Genomic DNA, 18246 nt, shown 5'->3' with positions numbered 1-18246 from the left:
AGTGATAAGTGAAAGTATGAACCGAGGACCAAGTAGCAGCCTTACAAATTTCCTCAATAGGTGTAGATCTGGGCAAAGCTACTGAAGCTGCCATGGCTCTGATTTTATGGGCTGTGACTTTACTGTGAAGGAGTAATCCATCCGGGGCATAGCAGAATGAGATACAAGCCGCCTTCCAGTTGGAGATGGTACGCTTAGAAATAGGATGTCCCAACTTATTTGGATCGAAGGAGACAAAAAGTTGAAGAGCAGTTCTGTATGGTTTGGTGCGTTCCAAATAGAAGGCCAAAGCACGTTTACAGTCCAGAGTGTGAAGAGCTGATTCTCCAGGATGAGAATGAGACTTTGGAACAAAACACAGGAAGAACAATGGATTGGTTGAGATGAAATTCCGAGACCACTTTAGGGAGGAATTTAGGATGAGTACGAAGAACCACCTTGCCATGATGGAACACTGTGAATTGTGGGTCAGCAACTAAAGCTTGCAGCTCTCTGACTCTTCGAGCAGAAGTGAGGGCTATGAGAAAAACCACTTTCCAAGTGAGAAACTTCAGATGAGCCTTATCAACTGGTTCAAATGGAGGCTTCATTAGTTGAGCAAGGGCAACATTGAGGTTCCAAACCACAGGAGGCAGTTTGAGAGGAGGTTTGACATTGAAAAGTCCTTTCATGAATCTGGAAACCACCGGATGAGCAGAGAGGGGTTTCCCTTCAATAGGCTGATGGAAAGCCGCAATTGCACTGAGATGGACTCGGACAGATGTAGACTTGAGGTCAGAATTGGATAAGTGCAAAAGGTAGTCCAAAACAGAAGATAAGGAAGATTGTTGAGGCTCCTTATGATGAGAAAAACACCACTTAGAAAATTTAGTCCACTTTTGGTGATAGCATTTTCTAGTGGTAGGCTTCCTAGAAGCTTCTAAAACTTCTCTTACAGATTGAGAAAACTGAAGAGGGGTTATGTTGAGAGGTACCAAGCTGTCAGATGTAGAGACTGCAGGTTGGGATGAAGCAGAGATCCTTGACTCTGTAAGCAGAGAAGGTAAAACTGGTAGAAGATATGATTCCCTGCTGCTAAGTTGAAGTAGAAGGAAGTACCAAGGTTGTCTCGGCCACCGAGGAGCAATTAGAATCATGGTGGCATGATCGTTCTTCAACTTGACCAGAGTCCTGAGAATGAAAGGAAATGGAGGGAATGCATAGAGGAAGAGATTCGTCCATTCCAGAAGAAAAGCATCTGTCTCGAGGCAATGAGGAGAGTATATCCTGGAGCAGAATTGAGGCAGTATGTAGTTGTGGGGAGCTGCAAAGAGGTCTATCTGAGGCATTCCCCACTGTGAAAAAATGTGATGAAAAGGGGAGTAATAGAGTGTCCATTCGTGAGGCTGCAGTAGACAACTCACGTTGTCCGCCAAGCAATTCTTCGCCCCTTGAATGTAGACAGCTTTGAGGAAGGTGTTGTGGCAGATTGCCCAGTCCCAAACCTTCAGAGCTTTTTGCCAAAGGAGGCAGACCCCGTCCCTCCCTGTTTGCTGACATAATACATGGCGACTTGGTTGTCCGTCCGAATGAGGACTACTTGGTTGTGAAGGAGATGTTGAAAAGCATTGAGAGCTTTGAGGATCACTCTGAGTTCCAACAGATTGATATGACACTGACGATCCGTACTGGTCCAGAGGCCTTGAGTAGAGAGACCATCGAGATGAGCGCCCCAAGTGTAGGTCGAAGAGTCTGTCGTGAGGACCTTCTGATGGGGGGGGGGCGTTTGAAAAAGCAAGCCTCTGGAAAGATTGGAAGAGTGCATCCACCAACGGAGAGACTGCTTCAATGTCGAGAAAGAGGATCGCAAACTTGCGTCCATTGAGATGCCAGGGTCCACTGAGGAATTCTGAGGTGAAGTCTGGCAAAAGAAGTCACGTGTACTGTGGAGGCCATGTGACCCAGAAGTACAATCATGTGTCTCGCTGAGATGGAAGAGCGGGAAGACACTGTATGACAGAGTTGAAGAAGAGCTTCCATGCGTTGTTCTGGAAGGAATGTTCTGAGTTGGACAGTGTCCAGAACAGCTCCAATGAATTGTAGATTCTGTGAGGGCTGAAGTTGAGATTTGGGAAAGTTGATTTCGAATCTCAAACTTTGTAGGAACCAGGTGGTCCGTTGGGTCGCTGCAATAACCCCTTCAGGTATATCCCTACCTCGACGACTGGCTGATCAAAGATTCCACAATCTTTGATCAGCCAGTCGTCGAGGTCGGGAAATACCTGAAGACCATGGTTCCTTAGAGCTGCTGCTACCACTACCAGGCACTTGGTTTACACTGGGAGACGAGGCCAAGCCGAAGAGTAGTATTCTGTATTGATAATGCAGATTCCCCACCTGAAATCTGAGGTATTGACGGGAGACCGGATGAATGGGGATATGAGTGTAGGCCTCCTTGAGATCCAGAGAGCATAACCAGTCGTTCTGCTCGAGAAGGGGATAAAAGGATGCCAGGGACAACATTCAAAACTTTTCTTTGACTAGAAATTTGTTTAGAGCCCTGAGATCCAGAATGGGCCGCAGATCGCCCGTCTTCTTTGGAACAAGTAAGTAACGGGAGTAAAACCCCCCTGTTCTGCTGTTCCAAAGGAACTGGTTCGATGGCATGGAGACGAAGCAGAGCTTGAGCTTCCTGAAGAAGAAGGGCGGTCTAGGATGGATTGGAAGGATACTCTCTTGGAGGAAGCTCTGGTGGAATCTGAGAGAAATGAAGAGAATATCCGTCCCTGATGATGGAAAGTACCCAGAGGTCGGATGTAATTGTTGTCCATCGATGGTAAAAATGATGGAGACAACATCCTATAGGGAGAAAAAAAAGACAGAGTCAGAACGGTGGAGGTTATGCTCTGTTTTAAACAGTCAAAAAGGCTGAGTAGCCTTAGGTGCAGCAGAAGGTTGAGGTTTTTGTTGCTTCTGAGGCTGCTGTTTCTTTAAAGGAGGGCGATTATAGATAGGAGCAAGGCGTGCAGGTTTGGCAGGAGCTGGCTTTGGCTTGGGTCTGACAATAGAAGCAAAGGATTTTCAATTTCTTGGTGGCTGCCTCGATGGATTCATCGAAGAGGTCATTGCCTTCACAAGGGATATTAGCCAAGCGGTCTTAAAGATTAGGGTCCATGTCAATGGTACGAAGCCAGGCAAGATGAACAAAGCAACAGAGCAAGCAGCTGCTTGGGCAGACAACTCAAAGGCATCATAAGATGACTGTAGGAGATGTAATCTGAGTTGAGATAAAGAAGCTAGGACTTCTTGAAATTCAAAGTGCTTTTGAGTATCCAAATAAGTCAAAACATTTGATAATAGAGAAATGAGGAATTCAAAATAAGTAATAAACTGAAAATTATAATTGAGGACTTTAGAGGACATCATGGCATTTTGATAGATGCAACGTCCGAATTTGTCCATTGTTTTCCTTTCCCTTCCAGGAGGAACTGTGGTATAAACCTTGGGAAGATGGGACCTCTTCAAGGAGGACTCGACAAGCAGGGATTGATGAGATAACTGAGTTGTCAAACCCTTTGCAATGCACAGTTTTATACCTAGAGTCCAATTTTCCTGGAACAGCTGGTATGGAAAAAGGTGTTTCCATGCATCGACCAAAAGTCTGATTCAGAAAAGCTTATGAAGAGGAAGCTTAAGAGACTCTGCCAGAGGTTGAGGAAGATGCATGACTTCTAGATACTCTTTAGAGTATTTGGAGCCAGTATCTAATTGAAGATGCAAGTCCACAGCCATCTGACAAAGAAAAGATGAGAAATATAGCTGATCTACCAAAGCTTTGCCTCGAGAAGGACTCAAGGACGTCGAGGCAGCCTGGGTCGAAGATGAAGCTTCGGCAGGAAAAAAGGCATCAAAGGAATATGGTGACTTGGACGAAGCAATGGAAACCGAGACATCCTCGAGGTCCGGCATTGGAGACCTCGAACGAGGAGTCGGTGGTCTAGTCGAAGTTGGAGTAGATCTAGGCTTAGTGGAAGAAGGTCTTTCTTTAGAAGAAGAACTATGCCTGGAAGGATGCCTCGATGAAGGCCTCGATCGTCGATGAGAACTATGCCTGGAAGCAGATTTGGATGATCAAGGAGACTTCGCCTCAGAGATGGAAGCAGCTGATGGTAGCAAAGAATGTATAGGACTGGAGGCTGTAGATCGAAGCTCCAGAGGCTTGGTGGAGGAACCTCGATGCACTCCCAAAGACTCTACTCCTTGTATAGAGTGTGAGGATTCCTTCCGAGGCACTTGCAAAGAATCTGCTCCTTGCTGTACGTGCTTTGATGTCAGACCAGACAGTCGCAGAGACTCTGCTCCCTGCAAAGAGTGTGTAAGCTCTGACTGAGGCAGGAGAAGCGGCTCGACCTCGCGGGAGTCTGCTGAATGTCCAGGCTGGATAAGAGGAAGAAGCTGCGGTCCCATATTAGTAAGGAACTGAATGAATTGCTTCTCCAACATGGTCTGGAAAGAAGCCGGCAAGGATGGATCCGCGTCTGAAACCGGACTACCTGCTTTGGCTGGAGGTTCCTTCGAGGTAGTGTGAGTGTGTTTCGACTTGAAAGTCTTAGGCACTTTAATCACTACCGGTGGAACTGACTGCTGAGCTATCTGACCTGAGGAAACAGGGGAAGAATAAGCAGATGTCGTCGAAGAAAAAGCCACTGCAAACGATGAAGGTCTAATGAGGTTCAAGGTGGAAGCCGTAGAAGCAGGAGGAACCTCGGTAGGATTCGAGGCCGAGCTCGTCTTTGAAGTCGAGGGATCAGAAGAAGATTCCATCTCAAAGATCTTGTCCACCAAAATACAACTACGATTGAAGGCTCAAGGCTGAAGCAAAGCACAGCGCAGGCACGACCTCGGATGATGTTTCAGCCCAAGGCACTTGAGGCAGCGACGGTGTGGGTCCATAAGAGAGATCACGCGCTGGCACTTGTTACACTTCTTGAAGCCCATGACAGGCCGGGATATAGAAGTAAAATCAGCCGCCGCAAGATCGAAGCCCTCGGGCTGCAGCCAAGTGGCCTGTCCCGGGAAACGGACGGAAGAGGAAAAAATTTTTTTTTAAAAAAAACTGAAAATGAAAGAAATAAAATAAGAACAGCGATTCGTGAGGAAAAAAATACAAACCGCGGTTCAGAGAAGGCACAAAGTAACGAAGTTAAACGCAGAGAGTCAAAGACGGACTTCTCGGCTCCGCAGAAAACTGAGAACTGAGGAGACGCGCCCTGCGTTGGGCAGGAAGGCACTCGTTCATGCGGTGTGGGTGACTCGAAACTTTGAGTTTCTTCAAGCAAGTCTGCTTGTGAGGCGTACGCATCCGGGCTCCGTCGATAACGTCACCCATATGTGAGAATACCTGCCCGCTTGTCCTAGTTAGGGAAGTTTTCCCATATCCCTACATCACCTAATTTCGGTAGAGCTCTTGCTTGCTTGTAGACTAACTGTAGTTGGCAGTAGAGCTCTTAGTAAGGTAGGAGGGATACAGAAAAGAACCGGAGTGGATTCCTTCTGCAGAGGCTCATGGCCATAGGGAGATTACCCACTTGGATGTAAACTAATTCCTGGCTCATTTGCGTCCATATTTAAATTTCACAAAAAATTTTTTCTGTTACCATGGTTGGGAACTTCATGAATGTTTGGTTGTAGAGAAAATGTGAAAAATCTTTAGAAAAGATGGTTCTCCCCATATGCATTAGCAATTAGAGTTAAAAAGCTCATAGGCCTGAATTTCAGGCCCTCAAACACATCACCCACCCTTGAGTGGTCTGATTAACTCTTGGTCTAGTAACCCCCCATCTCACCCGCCCCCAGCACTGGCTAAGGGCATAAATGCTAAAATCTATCTCAGTAAGTTCCTCCCCTATCAGGGTCAGTCCCACCAAACAACTAAAAGTCAGGGTAGACTAGAGGTCTGCATGGGAACGGGGATCGCGGGGATCCCGCGGGTTCCCCCCCTGGCCCACGGAACTCCCACGGGGACGCCCCCTGACCCAAGGGACTCCCATGGGGATGCCCCCCTGACCCACGGGACTCCCACGGGGATGCACCCTGGCCCACGGGACTCCCATGGGGATGAAAACAGCCTACCTAAATTCTGGCGATGCAGGCGTGCAGCTTACAAGTCCGGCGTCGCAGCGGGAAATAGCCATGCTGAGCAGTGAGCTCAGCACGTACACAGATGAAAGCCTTGCTTGCTGATTGGTCAGGCGGCCCCGCCCCGCCGTGCCGCCAGACCAATCAGCAAGCAAGGCTTTCATCTGTGTACGTGCTGAGCTCACTGCTCAGCATGGCTATTTCCCGCTGCGACGCCGGACTTGTAAGCTGCACGCCTGAAAAAGAAATCATTCTGGCCGGGGTCGGTGTCATGCTCCGGAGCTTCTACTGCCTTCCTATCTCCCTCTCCCTTCTACCTGCTTCCGGCCACACCCCCTGCTCCGCGGCTCTCTTCGGCAACTCAGCAGCAGCGATCGACACAAGCTTCTGACGTCGGGGCCTACCCTCTGCGAGTCCCGCTTGTTTCAACTTCCTTTTTCCACAAAGGCGGGACTCGTAGAGGGAAGGCCTCGATGTTGGCAGCTTGTCTTGATCACCGCTGCTGACGAGTTGCTGAAGAGAGCCACGGAGCGGGGGGGTGTTGCCAGGTGCAGGTAGAAGGGAGAGGGCCAGATGTAGGACTCGTGGATGAGGGAGGAGAAGAGAGAGAGAAAGAGAGAGGGGAGGGAAACAAAAGGAAATATTTCATACTGGGCTGGGCCGGAGTGGAGGGAGGGTGGAAAGATTCTGGCTACCGGGTGCAGTAACAAAGGAAAAGGGGGGAAAGCTGAAAATGGAGATAGTGACACAAAGAAGAGAAAGAGTAAGCAGGACCTACTGAATAAGGATAGAGATACAGAGGGGACTTGAGGAGGTGAAATAGAGACATATAAGTAATGCTGAAAAAGTTGGGGGGGGAGATAAAGACATTGAAAGGGCAAATGGTGAACATGGGGTAAAGACAAGGACAGAGACAAATGAAGATTCTGAAAAAGTGGTGAGATAGGGATATAGGTGAGATGGACACAAAGAAGGGTGATGCTGGAAAATAGGTGGAATGGTAATTCTGACAAACACAGAAGGGAAATGCTGGATCAAAGAGAGATGGGGCTCAGGCTGGATGGAATGAGGAGAAATGCCTTGTTGGCCCGGAACTTCCTCTCCTACGTCAGAATTGATGTCAGGGAGCGGAATGCTGGTCAGCGCGACGCTTCTGCAGGGAAAGCTTGGGACAGCGGTGGCTTGGGGGCTATTCCCCGATGGCGGTGGCAGCAAACCGAGTGGCTTGGGGGAGGGCACGGAGAAAGAAAGAAAGGGGGCAGACAGGGAGACAGAAAGAAGGGGGAACAGGGAGACAGAAAGAAAAAGTTGGGGGAGAGAATGAGGTCTGGAGGAGAGGAAACATACAGGAGGCTGAAAGAAAGGAAGAAAGATTGGATGCACAGTCAGAAGAAGAAAGTGCAACCAGAGACTCATGAAATCACCAAACAGCAAAGGTAGGAAAAATGATTTTATTTTCAATTTAGTGATCAAAATGTGTCGGTTTTGAGAATTTATATCTGCTGTCTATATTTTGCACTATGGCTCCCTTTTACTAAACCGCAATATCGTTTTTTAGCGCAGGGAGCCTATGAGCATTGAGAGGCAGCGCGAGGCATTCAGCGTAACTCCCTGTGCTAAAACCTACTGTTGTGGTTTAGTAAAAAGGGAGGGGGTGTATTTGTCTATTTTTGTATTTTGTTACCGAGGTGACATTGCATAGAGTCATCTGCCGTGACCTCTTTGAAAAAACCCGGAATATGAATAATTAACATTTTCTCTGCCTTTCATTGTGCTTTGTGTTTTTTTAAAATTTTATTGTTGGTAGATCATTTTGACTTAGTCATTATAAAGTAGCTCGCAAGCCCATAAAGTGTGGGCACCCCTGCTCTTACTCTGGGGCACCAGACCTCCCTCATGGCACACACACGGCAAATGGAAGAAAGAGGAGAATTTTTGTTCGTAGGCAGGAAGGTACAGAATGTGATAGGGAAGAAAAAGATGAGAGTGAGAAATGTGGCAAGGGAACAATGGGACAGATTGAAAGGGATGCAAGAGGGAGGAATATTGGATAGTGGTGAAGGGAATGGAGGGAGAGATGTGGCATAGTGTTGGAGAGGGGTGATAGAAGGAGAAATGTTGGGCATGGGGCTGGTGGGCAGGCACGAAAGATGAGAAAGAGATAAATGCTGGATCATGGTAGGGGGAACCAATGGACAGCAACAGAAGAATTTACAGAAGATAGGAAAGCGGAAAAAAGAAACTGGGACCAACTTTATGGAAAAATAAGTCTCCAGACAACGAAGGTAAAAAACGGAATTTATTGACTAAAATATGTTAGCTTTGGGAAATGTATATGGCAGATGTCTTTGTTTTGTGTTCAAAAGAAAAGGAAATGCATTTCTGGTTTTATTTCTACAGTGTTGAAGTACTTGTTGACCCTTGCTGTGACTGGTGGGGATCCCCAAGCACCGCCAGCAGAGGACCTCCTCTAGAGATGGCCAGAACTCCCCTCCACCAAGCGCAGCAGTCGCTGGCAGCATCCATGAGCCACTGAGGTGCCAGCATCTGTGACTCAGGGACGCTACTGCTGCCTGCCAAGCTTGGCAAAAGGGACCCCCGGCCAACTGCAAAGGAAGTCCTCAGCTGACAGTTTGTGGGTTCTCATCAGCTGAGTATTTATATTTTATATTTACATTAGAGGTTCTGGTAGAAACCCATTTACAAAGTATGTATTCTTCCCAATTAATATTTCCAAATTAATAAAGTCTCTTTGCTTATTTGTAAATGGGTCTCTACCAGAGCCTTTAATTCAGTAGCATAATTAAATAAAATAACTATTTCTGAAGTTTATAGGGAAGGATGGTGACGGAGGGGATTCCTCGCGGGGACGGGTGTGGACAGAGGGGATTCCTCGCGGGGACGGGTGGGGACGGAGGGGATTCCTCGCGGGGACGGGTGGGGACGGAGGGATTCCTCACGGGGATGGGTGGGGACGGAGGGATTCCTCATGGGGACGGGTGGGATTTTGGCGGGGACGGGTGGGATTTCTGTCCCCGCGCAACTCTCTAGGGTAGACCCAATCTGTCATTCTCTGAGACCTACAAGGAACCCAAGAAAAGTGGATGTTAAGAGCAGGAGCAATCCCTACTTGCTCCTATCCCTACAACTGCTGCTTTCTTTTTTTTTTTTTTGTACCCTTATTCCTAGTGGTAGTACCAATCATTGCTGCAGGAGCAAGTGGGAATTCTTTTTATTCAAAATATCCCTTGGACTAGTGAGTTAAGTCAGAAAACCAGGGAGCAAACTTGGTCATTACTTTAAATTCAAAGGAACAGGTTCTAAAGACAATAAGGTAGCTTTATGTTTGATGTCCTAATTTGTGGTTGAGGAGGTTAAATGGAATAGCCATGGGGGTGTTCCCACATCCAAAAGGATGGGCTCCAGTGGGACTCATATTTCTTAAATCTTTGTTCTACAACTTTGGTTTTGGAAGAAGGACAAAGGGGTCAATAGACCACTAGGATATGAGGCCCCTTGGGGAGCTGGGAAGGCCTCCAATTTGAGCTATGATAGGACCTTGAATTCTAATGCTGATTTGTAAAGAAAATCTATTGTATTATGTTTTGAAAAAGTGTAGTGTCTTTTGTGCTATTGTTGGCATTACTGAGATTTTTTGCTTCAGTTTGCATTGTGGTAGCTGATCAGTACTAAATTTATTTAAATTTAAATAAACCTTCATAAATAATAGACTTTACATAAAAATTATTACTGTGTAGTAGTATACTTTTGCAAAGTTTAAAGCGCTTTACATAATGAACTTGGCATAAAAACAGCACCAGAAATTTAGCACCTAGTGTATTATAAATGCATGACACTTCCATGCTTTTATACAATACTGACAGTCAATATTGGCTGTGGTGATCATTGTTTTTAAACACTACTAAATGGTGAATTTCTTCTTTGATTCAGACTTTTTTTTGCATATTTTTGCATATTTAATAAGTATAATTTTTATTGATTTCTTTTTTTTTTTTTTTTTTGCTTCTCACGTTACATTGCTTTTTAGTTATTTTACAAGCTAAATATTTAGTTCATATTTGTAAAGATCCTTGAACTGCTTTGTTCCCAGACATTGCCATGTTCACCAACTACCACCAAGTCCTCTCCATCCGATCCCATGACCACCTCCAGAGCTAATCAGGTACAGTATCATATCATCTATTCCATATTTTCACAGATAGCTTTTAAGTGTTTAAAGATTTTCTTTTCTTTGTTCATTCACATAAATGCATCCATAGCCATGGACATCAAATGCTATTGCACGCCAAGCATTTTGCATTGCGATAAATTAAAGAAAACAAAGCGCTTTGTATGGAATATGAAATTTTAATTATTTACTTAGCGTGATATTGATTGCACCAGATCTGGTAGATAATCCTAAATATAACTGTTTTTCTGTTAAATATGAAACTTACCATGTGTTGTGTAATGCTTCATGAAGTCATATGGTAAAGCTATAGTACCCATCTTTTATAAAATTTAAATGTTACCTTAAAATTGTTACTTAAAAAAAAAATGATCTGTGTCCTCTAATGGGTCCTCCTAATGATATGTGACATTGGGTTGATTGTATGACTGCTTTGACTTTTAACCTACAACTTGCTCTCGGTTAAAATTATTTAACACATTTTGTTATTGGACAAGAAAATTATCTAGTTAAAATATAGAGGTTAGTTTTAAAGATTAAAGAGTCCTAACTTTGAAAATTATCAGCTAGATTTATAAAAATGTGCTTCTGTATTACTGTATGCTAAACACATGTTATTTACTGCAGGTCTCATTTTATGCATTGGAAACCTATTTACTAACATGCAATTACTGTATTAATGTGTGCAGTCATGTTAAAGCACATTAATAAATCTATCACTAGGTACTAATTTTGCTTCTGTGAAAATATAAGAGCTAAGCACCTAAATTTTTAAGGGGCTATTTTTTTGTGCAGAAAATAAAGTTAAGGGGCTCATAATCGAAAGAGAAATATGTCCAAAAAGCGGGCTAAGTCAGCACTTGGACAAACATTTCTCAAAAACATCCAAGTGCCGATACTAAAAACGGGTTTTGGAATGTATTTCTAAATGACCTAGGCCTTCATAGTGACGCTGAACGACCAAAGCTAAATAGGGCATTTCAGGAGGAATGTTGAGGGCAGGAGTTAGGCGGGACGTGGCCGGCTTAGATTTAGTCATACAGCAAAAGTTATACAGCCCACGATCGACGGAACTTGGACATTGTGACTTAGACCATGTAAAACATGGTCTAAGTCACAAAAGCCCACCTAAAGTGACCAGATAAGCACTGCAAATACATAAAACAGATCCCCACACACTACCCCAGTGATCACTAACCCCACCCCCATAAAAATATTAATCACACCTTTAAAATTCAGCCTCCAGACCATCATCACCTGGCAGCCGGGCATAGGAAAGCCTAGTCGTCCAGCACAGAGGTAGCTTAAGTCATCTTGGGGTTGGGTTAGGGACCCATAGAGAGGAGGACCCATGTCCATAAGCCCCTGTAATCACTGCATTGATACTTAAACATGTGCACTCTTCTATACACCCCCCAAACCCTTTTTTGCTGGCATATAAGTGGCTCCTGCAGCCATAAGGGTTATTGGGGTAGTAGATAAGTGGGTCTAGGGGATTCTGGAGGTGCTCACCGTAAACTATAAGGGAGCTGTAGTGAGGAGAAGACATGGCACCCTTTTTGTGCAGTTCACAGCAGTGCACTGTAAGGTACCCCACTATTTAGGTGGCATGTCTGGGTGTGTAGTCCATCACTTTGCAGACCCCTCCCACGTCCAACAGGGCTTGTTCTAGACCAAAGGTAGGGAACTCCGGTCCTCGGGAGCCGTATTCCAGTCGGATTTTCAGGATCTCCCCAATGAATATGCATGAGATCTATTTGCATGCACTGCTTTCAATGCATATTCTTTGGGGAAATCCTGAAAACCCGACTGGAATAAGGCTCTCGAGGACCGGAGCTCCCTACCCCTGTTCTAGGTGTTTAGGACTTGGACAAAAAGTTGGACAAAAATGTAGTATAAAGATGGACGATTTAGCGACTTGGACGATCAGATCGGTAGGACGTATAATTAGACGATTTTCGAAACGAAAAAAAGTTGGATGTATTTTTCGAACATGTGTCTTAAGCTGTTTTTTACTTTGGAAGACTTGCAAGATGGATGTAAACGGACTTAAACGTCCCTTTCGATTATGCCCCTCTAAGTGTTTAGCACTGTTATCTAGTGCAGTGGTTCCCAACCCTCTCCTGGAGGACCACCAGGCCAATCGAATTTTCAGGCTTGCTCTAATGAATATGCATGAGAGAGATTTGCATATAATGGAAGTGAGAGCCATGCAAATCTGCTCCATGCATATTCATTAGGGCTATCCTGAAAACCCGATTGGCCTGGTGGTCCTCCAGGACAGGGTTGGGAACCACTGATCTAGTGAATATCAGAACTAAAATTAGCTGCCTTAGTTTTAGGAGCTAAAATTATATGAATTTTTAGCCTATAACTTTGGCTGGAATTTATTCATACTTTAGGCATTTAGAGCAAATGCATCTAAGGCAAGCATTGAGGGGCTGATTCTATAAGCGGCGCCTGACACAGCAGCAGGTGCCCAGAAAAGTGGTATCTGCCGCATGTCAATCATGGTTAGCTGAACCAACCAAAAATTACAGACCCAAACAATAATTCTCATGTTGTTAATATAGGAAATAATGCAATTCTTTTCTCAATCTTCTCATAATTGTTTATCCATCATTTTAACTCACATTACTAGAGCCATCAGAAGTAGCACTCTAAATGAACAGTTTATAGAGTTTCATTGCCACTGGGCTTCCTCATCGGCTCACATATTTGAATTAAATAAGTGATTTTAAAGTGATTTAGTTATATACGTGAACTTATATCTTTAGATATTTTTTTCACTTATCTGAATAGCACAGCATAATGAAACTTTTAATAGCTGTCTGCAGTATTCAAAATGCACCGCCGCCGATATGCATGTTTTGTAATTCAAATCACTGCTTCAGGGTGTGATTATCTAAAAAAAGAAAGAAAATAATAATACATTACCTCACCTAATGTTCAAAACTACTTCTTGCTCTTAAGAAAAAATGCTCACTTTTACCTACTTTGCTAGAAACTTGTTAAACGTGGCAGGCACAAACCCTCGCTTCCATGAGGAACTCTTTGAAGGCAGCTGCTACCACTGCCACGTCATAAAAGGCACGGGCCATCCTGATTAGCTCCCCCAAAAGACCCGCAACAGAATAAATTTAAAGGAGAAACTAAATAAATTTAAAGGGAAAACTTGTTAATGAAAAGAAAAAAACTGCTGAATCAAGTGAGTGACATCCAATCTAATTCAGCATTTAACCCTAGTTCAAATATCCAAATACTCAAATATTTCACAAATCCAACAGAAAAATACTTCAAGTTTTCAAGTTTATTTAGTATTTTGATTACCTTGCATAGTCCAAATCCAATGCGATTTACACAAGTTCCAAAATTATGTAAAACATTAAAAACTAACAGACATAATAATCATTACCAATACAATAGTATATGTAAGGAGGGAAAGGGTTAACAACAATAAACATAAATACAATTCTAAAAAAAACAAAAAGTAAAAATAAAACCATCTACTCTGGAGTCTGTAAAGTAGGTGTTCTATCTGTAGCTGTGAACTGAGTCTTGCAGAAAGCCACACATTGTTTTCTGCTCCTATTTAGCAGAGGAACACAGTGTCCCCTACAGTTTTTCTTTCTGAAAACGAACTATGCAGAAGTATTTCTGATCTGATCTGCCCTGCTTATTTTATTCTCTTAAAGCTCACTCAAAGGAGTGTCACAGTTTTGTGGATGGAGTCTTGAGCAGTTCACCTGGACAAGATTTGTAGAGTGGCTGCTTGGTCTTCTCTTCATACCTTCACAAGGTTCTACAGAGTGGATGTGGCAGTCCGGTCTGATGCCACTTTTGGAGCCTCTGTTTTGTGGCAGGCTCTTCTGTCCCACCTTAGACGTTGTCATTGCTTTAATACGTCACCTACTTGACAGACTCTGGAGTGGATGCAACTGAATGGAAGATTAAGGGCCTGTTTTACAAAGCTGCGCAGCAACATCCCCGAGGCCCTTTAAATCTCTATGGGCTTCGGGGCTGTTGCCTGTGGCAGTCACTAATGCGGCTTTGTAAAACAGGCCCTAAGTTCTTACTTTTGGTAATTTTATTTCTGTTAATCCATGGAGGAGTCTGTAAAGTCCACCCTCAGTCTACTCTGATTCTTTCTGTGTCACCTGCATTTTCTGCCTTGGATGTTTCTCTTCTTCAGAAGTATGCTTTGTTCTGGTCATGTTTGATTGCTTTTGGATTCAACTGTAGGGGCTCTGTGTTCCTTTGCGAAGTAAGAGCAACAGAAAACAGTATGTGTGGCTTTCTGCAAGACCTGGTTCATGGGTACAGAAAGATTAACAAAGGTAAGAACCTAATCTTCCAATATGGGTCATTCCATACTAAGTGGTCTAAAATAATAATAATTAAAAAAAGCTCCCCATCTTGTCTCAGATTTTGTTCAGACTTTGTATACAGAACTAGCACAAAATATCAGATCCTTAGTTGCAATAGTCACAGAGCTAGACCCCCTTGTTTTACTGGGTGCTGGTAGCATCATGTACAGCGGTGAATAAAATGTCATTTTTAACTGCTCATAAAGCTGACAATAATTGATTAAAAAAGCTAATTTTTGGCAGTCCAGCAACTCTTTATGCTAGTTTCAGCTAGTATGAGCATCATGGTTGCAAAAGCCCACTTAAAAAGTTTGCTCAAAGTGTACCTTAAAACTTGTCAGTTTGTTGTGACAGATTTTGACCAGTTTATTAGCTGCTATAGCTCCAGAGCAAAAGAAGATACAGACTTCGGATTTTTATTATAGATTATCCTTGCACTAGACACTGTCAAATTGTCAAATTTGCAGCAATTCAGTATGTATAGCTGCATCAGAACATTCCTTCAAATTTTGCACCTTTGCCACAAAGGCTGAAATGTGTCATTTTTCAGGGTCAATTATAAAAAAAGATTCTGCCTAAATCTTTTTTCTAACAAGTACCATCTGAAAGAGGAAATATTATTCTACAAGATTTATATTTATTTGTCTTGCAATGCAATCCTTATTGAAATATAAATTTACTTAAAAGTGTGGGATATTTTATGTGCATGGCCCATGATATACACATATCACAAGGTTAGAAAATGTACATGAAAGAGATGTTGCATTGGTCCATGGTGGCTTTGCCACTGCTGGTTTCCAAATGAGCAAACCAGTATTATCCCAGGACAAGCAGGCTGGTATTCTCACATATGGGTGATGTCATCGATGCGGATGCGGACGCCTCACAAGTAGACTTGCTTGAAGAAACTCGAAGTTTCGAGTCGCCCACACTGTGCATGCACGAGTGCCTTCCCACCCAGTGCAGGGTGCGTCTTCTCAGTTTTCCGCGGAGCCAAGAAGTCCGTCTTTGACTCTCTGGGTGAACTTTGTTACTTAGTGCCTTCTCTGAACCGCGGTTTGTACTTTTTTTCCTCACGAGGAACCTGGGGGAATATCATCTCAATATGAGGGGGAAGGGCTGAAGACACCCCCCGAAGGACTTCAGAACGGTGAGCACTCTACACCTACACAAACCTCAATTGAATTGATTAAACCTGCAGAAGTGACCTTTGACTCTATCTGGGACTTATTGGCTGGTTTTGTTAAAAAAATTACTCCTACACTCCAACAAATTGAAGGGAAAATTAAGGAACATGATAAAGAATTGAAGGATTTAAGGAAAGAAACAAATATTTCTAATTTATCTGTTCAAAAAATGGAAAAAGAAATTGTATCATTGAAACAAGTTCAAGAGGCTTTAGTTAAAGATAATATTAACCTGAGGAAGAAGACTGAAATGCTCGAGAACAATTCACGCAGTAATAATTTAAGGTTAATTAACTTTCCAAGACTCGAGTTAGTAACACCTAGAGAAATGCTTAAGAGATATCTAGTAGAGAACTTAGAGATACCCGAAGATTCATTACCACCATTTTCACGGGTTTATTATTTGCCTGATAAAGAACAAAATCAACAACTAAAAGAAAAACCTTCAGATCAAGAACTTCCAAATATATCACAGATCTTAGAAACATCTGAGAAGGATTTAGCATCACCAGCCACCATGATTATTACTTTAGCTTTGCCAATTGATAAAACATGGTTGTTAAAACTTTTCTTTAAAAATAGACAAAAAAGCTTTCTTGGTTATAAAATACAAATGTTCCCAGATTTGGCACGGGAGACGCAAAGGCGTCGCCGTGAATTTCTTCTTTTGAAACCTGGGGTTTTATCTTTGGGAGCAACTTTTTATTTGAGACATCCGTGTAAATGTATTGTATATCACCGTACTCTTAAATATGTGTTTTTTGAACCATCACAATTGACAAACTTTGTGGCTATGTCTCGCCTGAATGTTAACAATCTTTGAGCCCTATATTTAGGATATTGTGACCTCATCTCAGTGCTATAGTTCTCAGCTTCTTTTACAATTTTCTTTTTAGTTAATTTCGCCAATTTTCAATAATTCTTGGATCCTAATTGTGGACTTGAGCATAAATAGTATATTTGTTTAATTTAAGATTTATATTGCTTTGTATTTGATATCTATCCTATTATTGCTTTCTGTACAAGTGTAATACTTGAAATTTAAGTTGAAAATAATAAATAAATAATAATAAAATAAAAAAATAAATAATTTATTTCGTTCGTTTTCCAGGACAGGCTGCCCGGCTGCAACCCAAGGGCTTCGATCTTGCGGCGGCTATTTTTTCTTCTATGCCCCGATCTGTTACGGGCGTCAAGAAGTGTGGCAAGTGTCAACGCACAATATATCTTACAGACCCACATCGTTGCTGCCTCAAGTGTCTTGGGCCGAATCATCATCCTAGGTCGTGCCTGCCTTGTCAAACACTACAGCCTCGTGCTTTCAATCGTCGTTGTATCTTGGTGGACCAGCTCTTCAGGATGGAGTCTTCTACTGATCCCTCGACTTCGAAGGCATCTTCGGCCTCGACTCCTACCGAAGCCCCTCCTGCTTCTACGGCTTCCACCTCGAGCCTCATCAGACCTTCATCATTTGCAGCAGCTCTTTCTTCGACAACATCTGCTGTATCTTCCCCTGTTTCCTCAGGTCAGATAGCTCAGCAGTTGGTTCCACCGGTAGTGATTAAAGTGCCTAAGACTCCAGGTCGAAACACACTCACACTACCTCGAAGGAACCTCCAGCTAAAACAGGTGGTCCGGTTTCAGACGCGGATCCATCCTTGCCGGCTTCTTTCCAGACCATGTTAGAGAAGCAGTTTATTCTGTTCCTTACAAATATGGGACCGAAACTGCTGGGCATTCAGCACCCTCCCGCGAGGTCGAACCGCTACCTTTGCCTCAATATGAGTTTACACACTCTTTGCAGGGAGCAGAGTCTTTGCGAGTGTCTGGTCTGGAATCCAAGCACATGAAGCAAGGATCAAATTTTTTGCAAGTGCCTCGACAGGAATCCTCACACTTTATACAAGGAAAGAGTATTTGGGAGTGCATCGAGGTTCCTCCATCAAACCTCTGGAGCTTCGACCTACAGCCTCCAGTCCTTTCCATTCTTTGATAGCATCGGCTGCTTCCGTCTCCGAGGCGAAGTCTCCTCGATCCTCAAGATCTGCTTCCAGGCACAGTTCTCACTGGCGATCAAAGCCTTCATCGAGGCATCCATCCAGGCATAATTCTTCTTCTAAAGAATGACCTTCTTCAACTAAGCCAAGATCTACTCCAACTTCGACTAGACCACTGAATCTTCATTCGATATCCTCGAGGATATCCCGGTTTCAATTGCCTCATCCAAGTCACCATGTTCCTTTGATGCATTTTTTCCTGACAAGGCTTCATCTTCGACCCAAGCTACCTCGATGTCCTCGAGTCCTTCTCAAGGCAAAGCATTGGTGGATCAGCTATCTTTATCATCTTTTCTTCGTCAGATGGCTGTGGACTTGGATCTTCAATT

The 18246-nt window shown here is 43.5% G+C and overlaps 1 protein-coding gene across 1 annotated transcript in view; it reads left to right on the top strand.

Annotated features, from left to right (window-relative positions):
* Positions 1-18246, top strand: part of NOVA1 (NOVA alternative splicing regulator 1) — a 203712-nt gene that overhangs the window by 100435 nt on the left and 85031 nt on the right. The window contains 1 exon segment of the mRNA XM_033951528.1: positions 10229-10300. Within this exon segment, the coding sequence (XP_033807419.1) occupies positions 10229-10300 (72 nt within the window).

Source organism: Geotrypetes seraphini, chromosome 7 (genome assembly GCF_902459505.1).
Source record: "Geotrypetes seraphini chromosome 7, aGeoSer1.1, whole genome shotgun sequence".
Lineage (NCBI taxonomy): Eukaryota > Metazoa > Chordata > Amphibia > Gymnophiona > Dermophiidae > Geotrypetes > Geotrypetes seraphini.
Note: the sequence above shows the minus strand (reverse complement) of the source record. Positions and strands in the feature narration are given on the sequence as shown.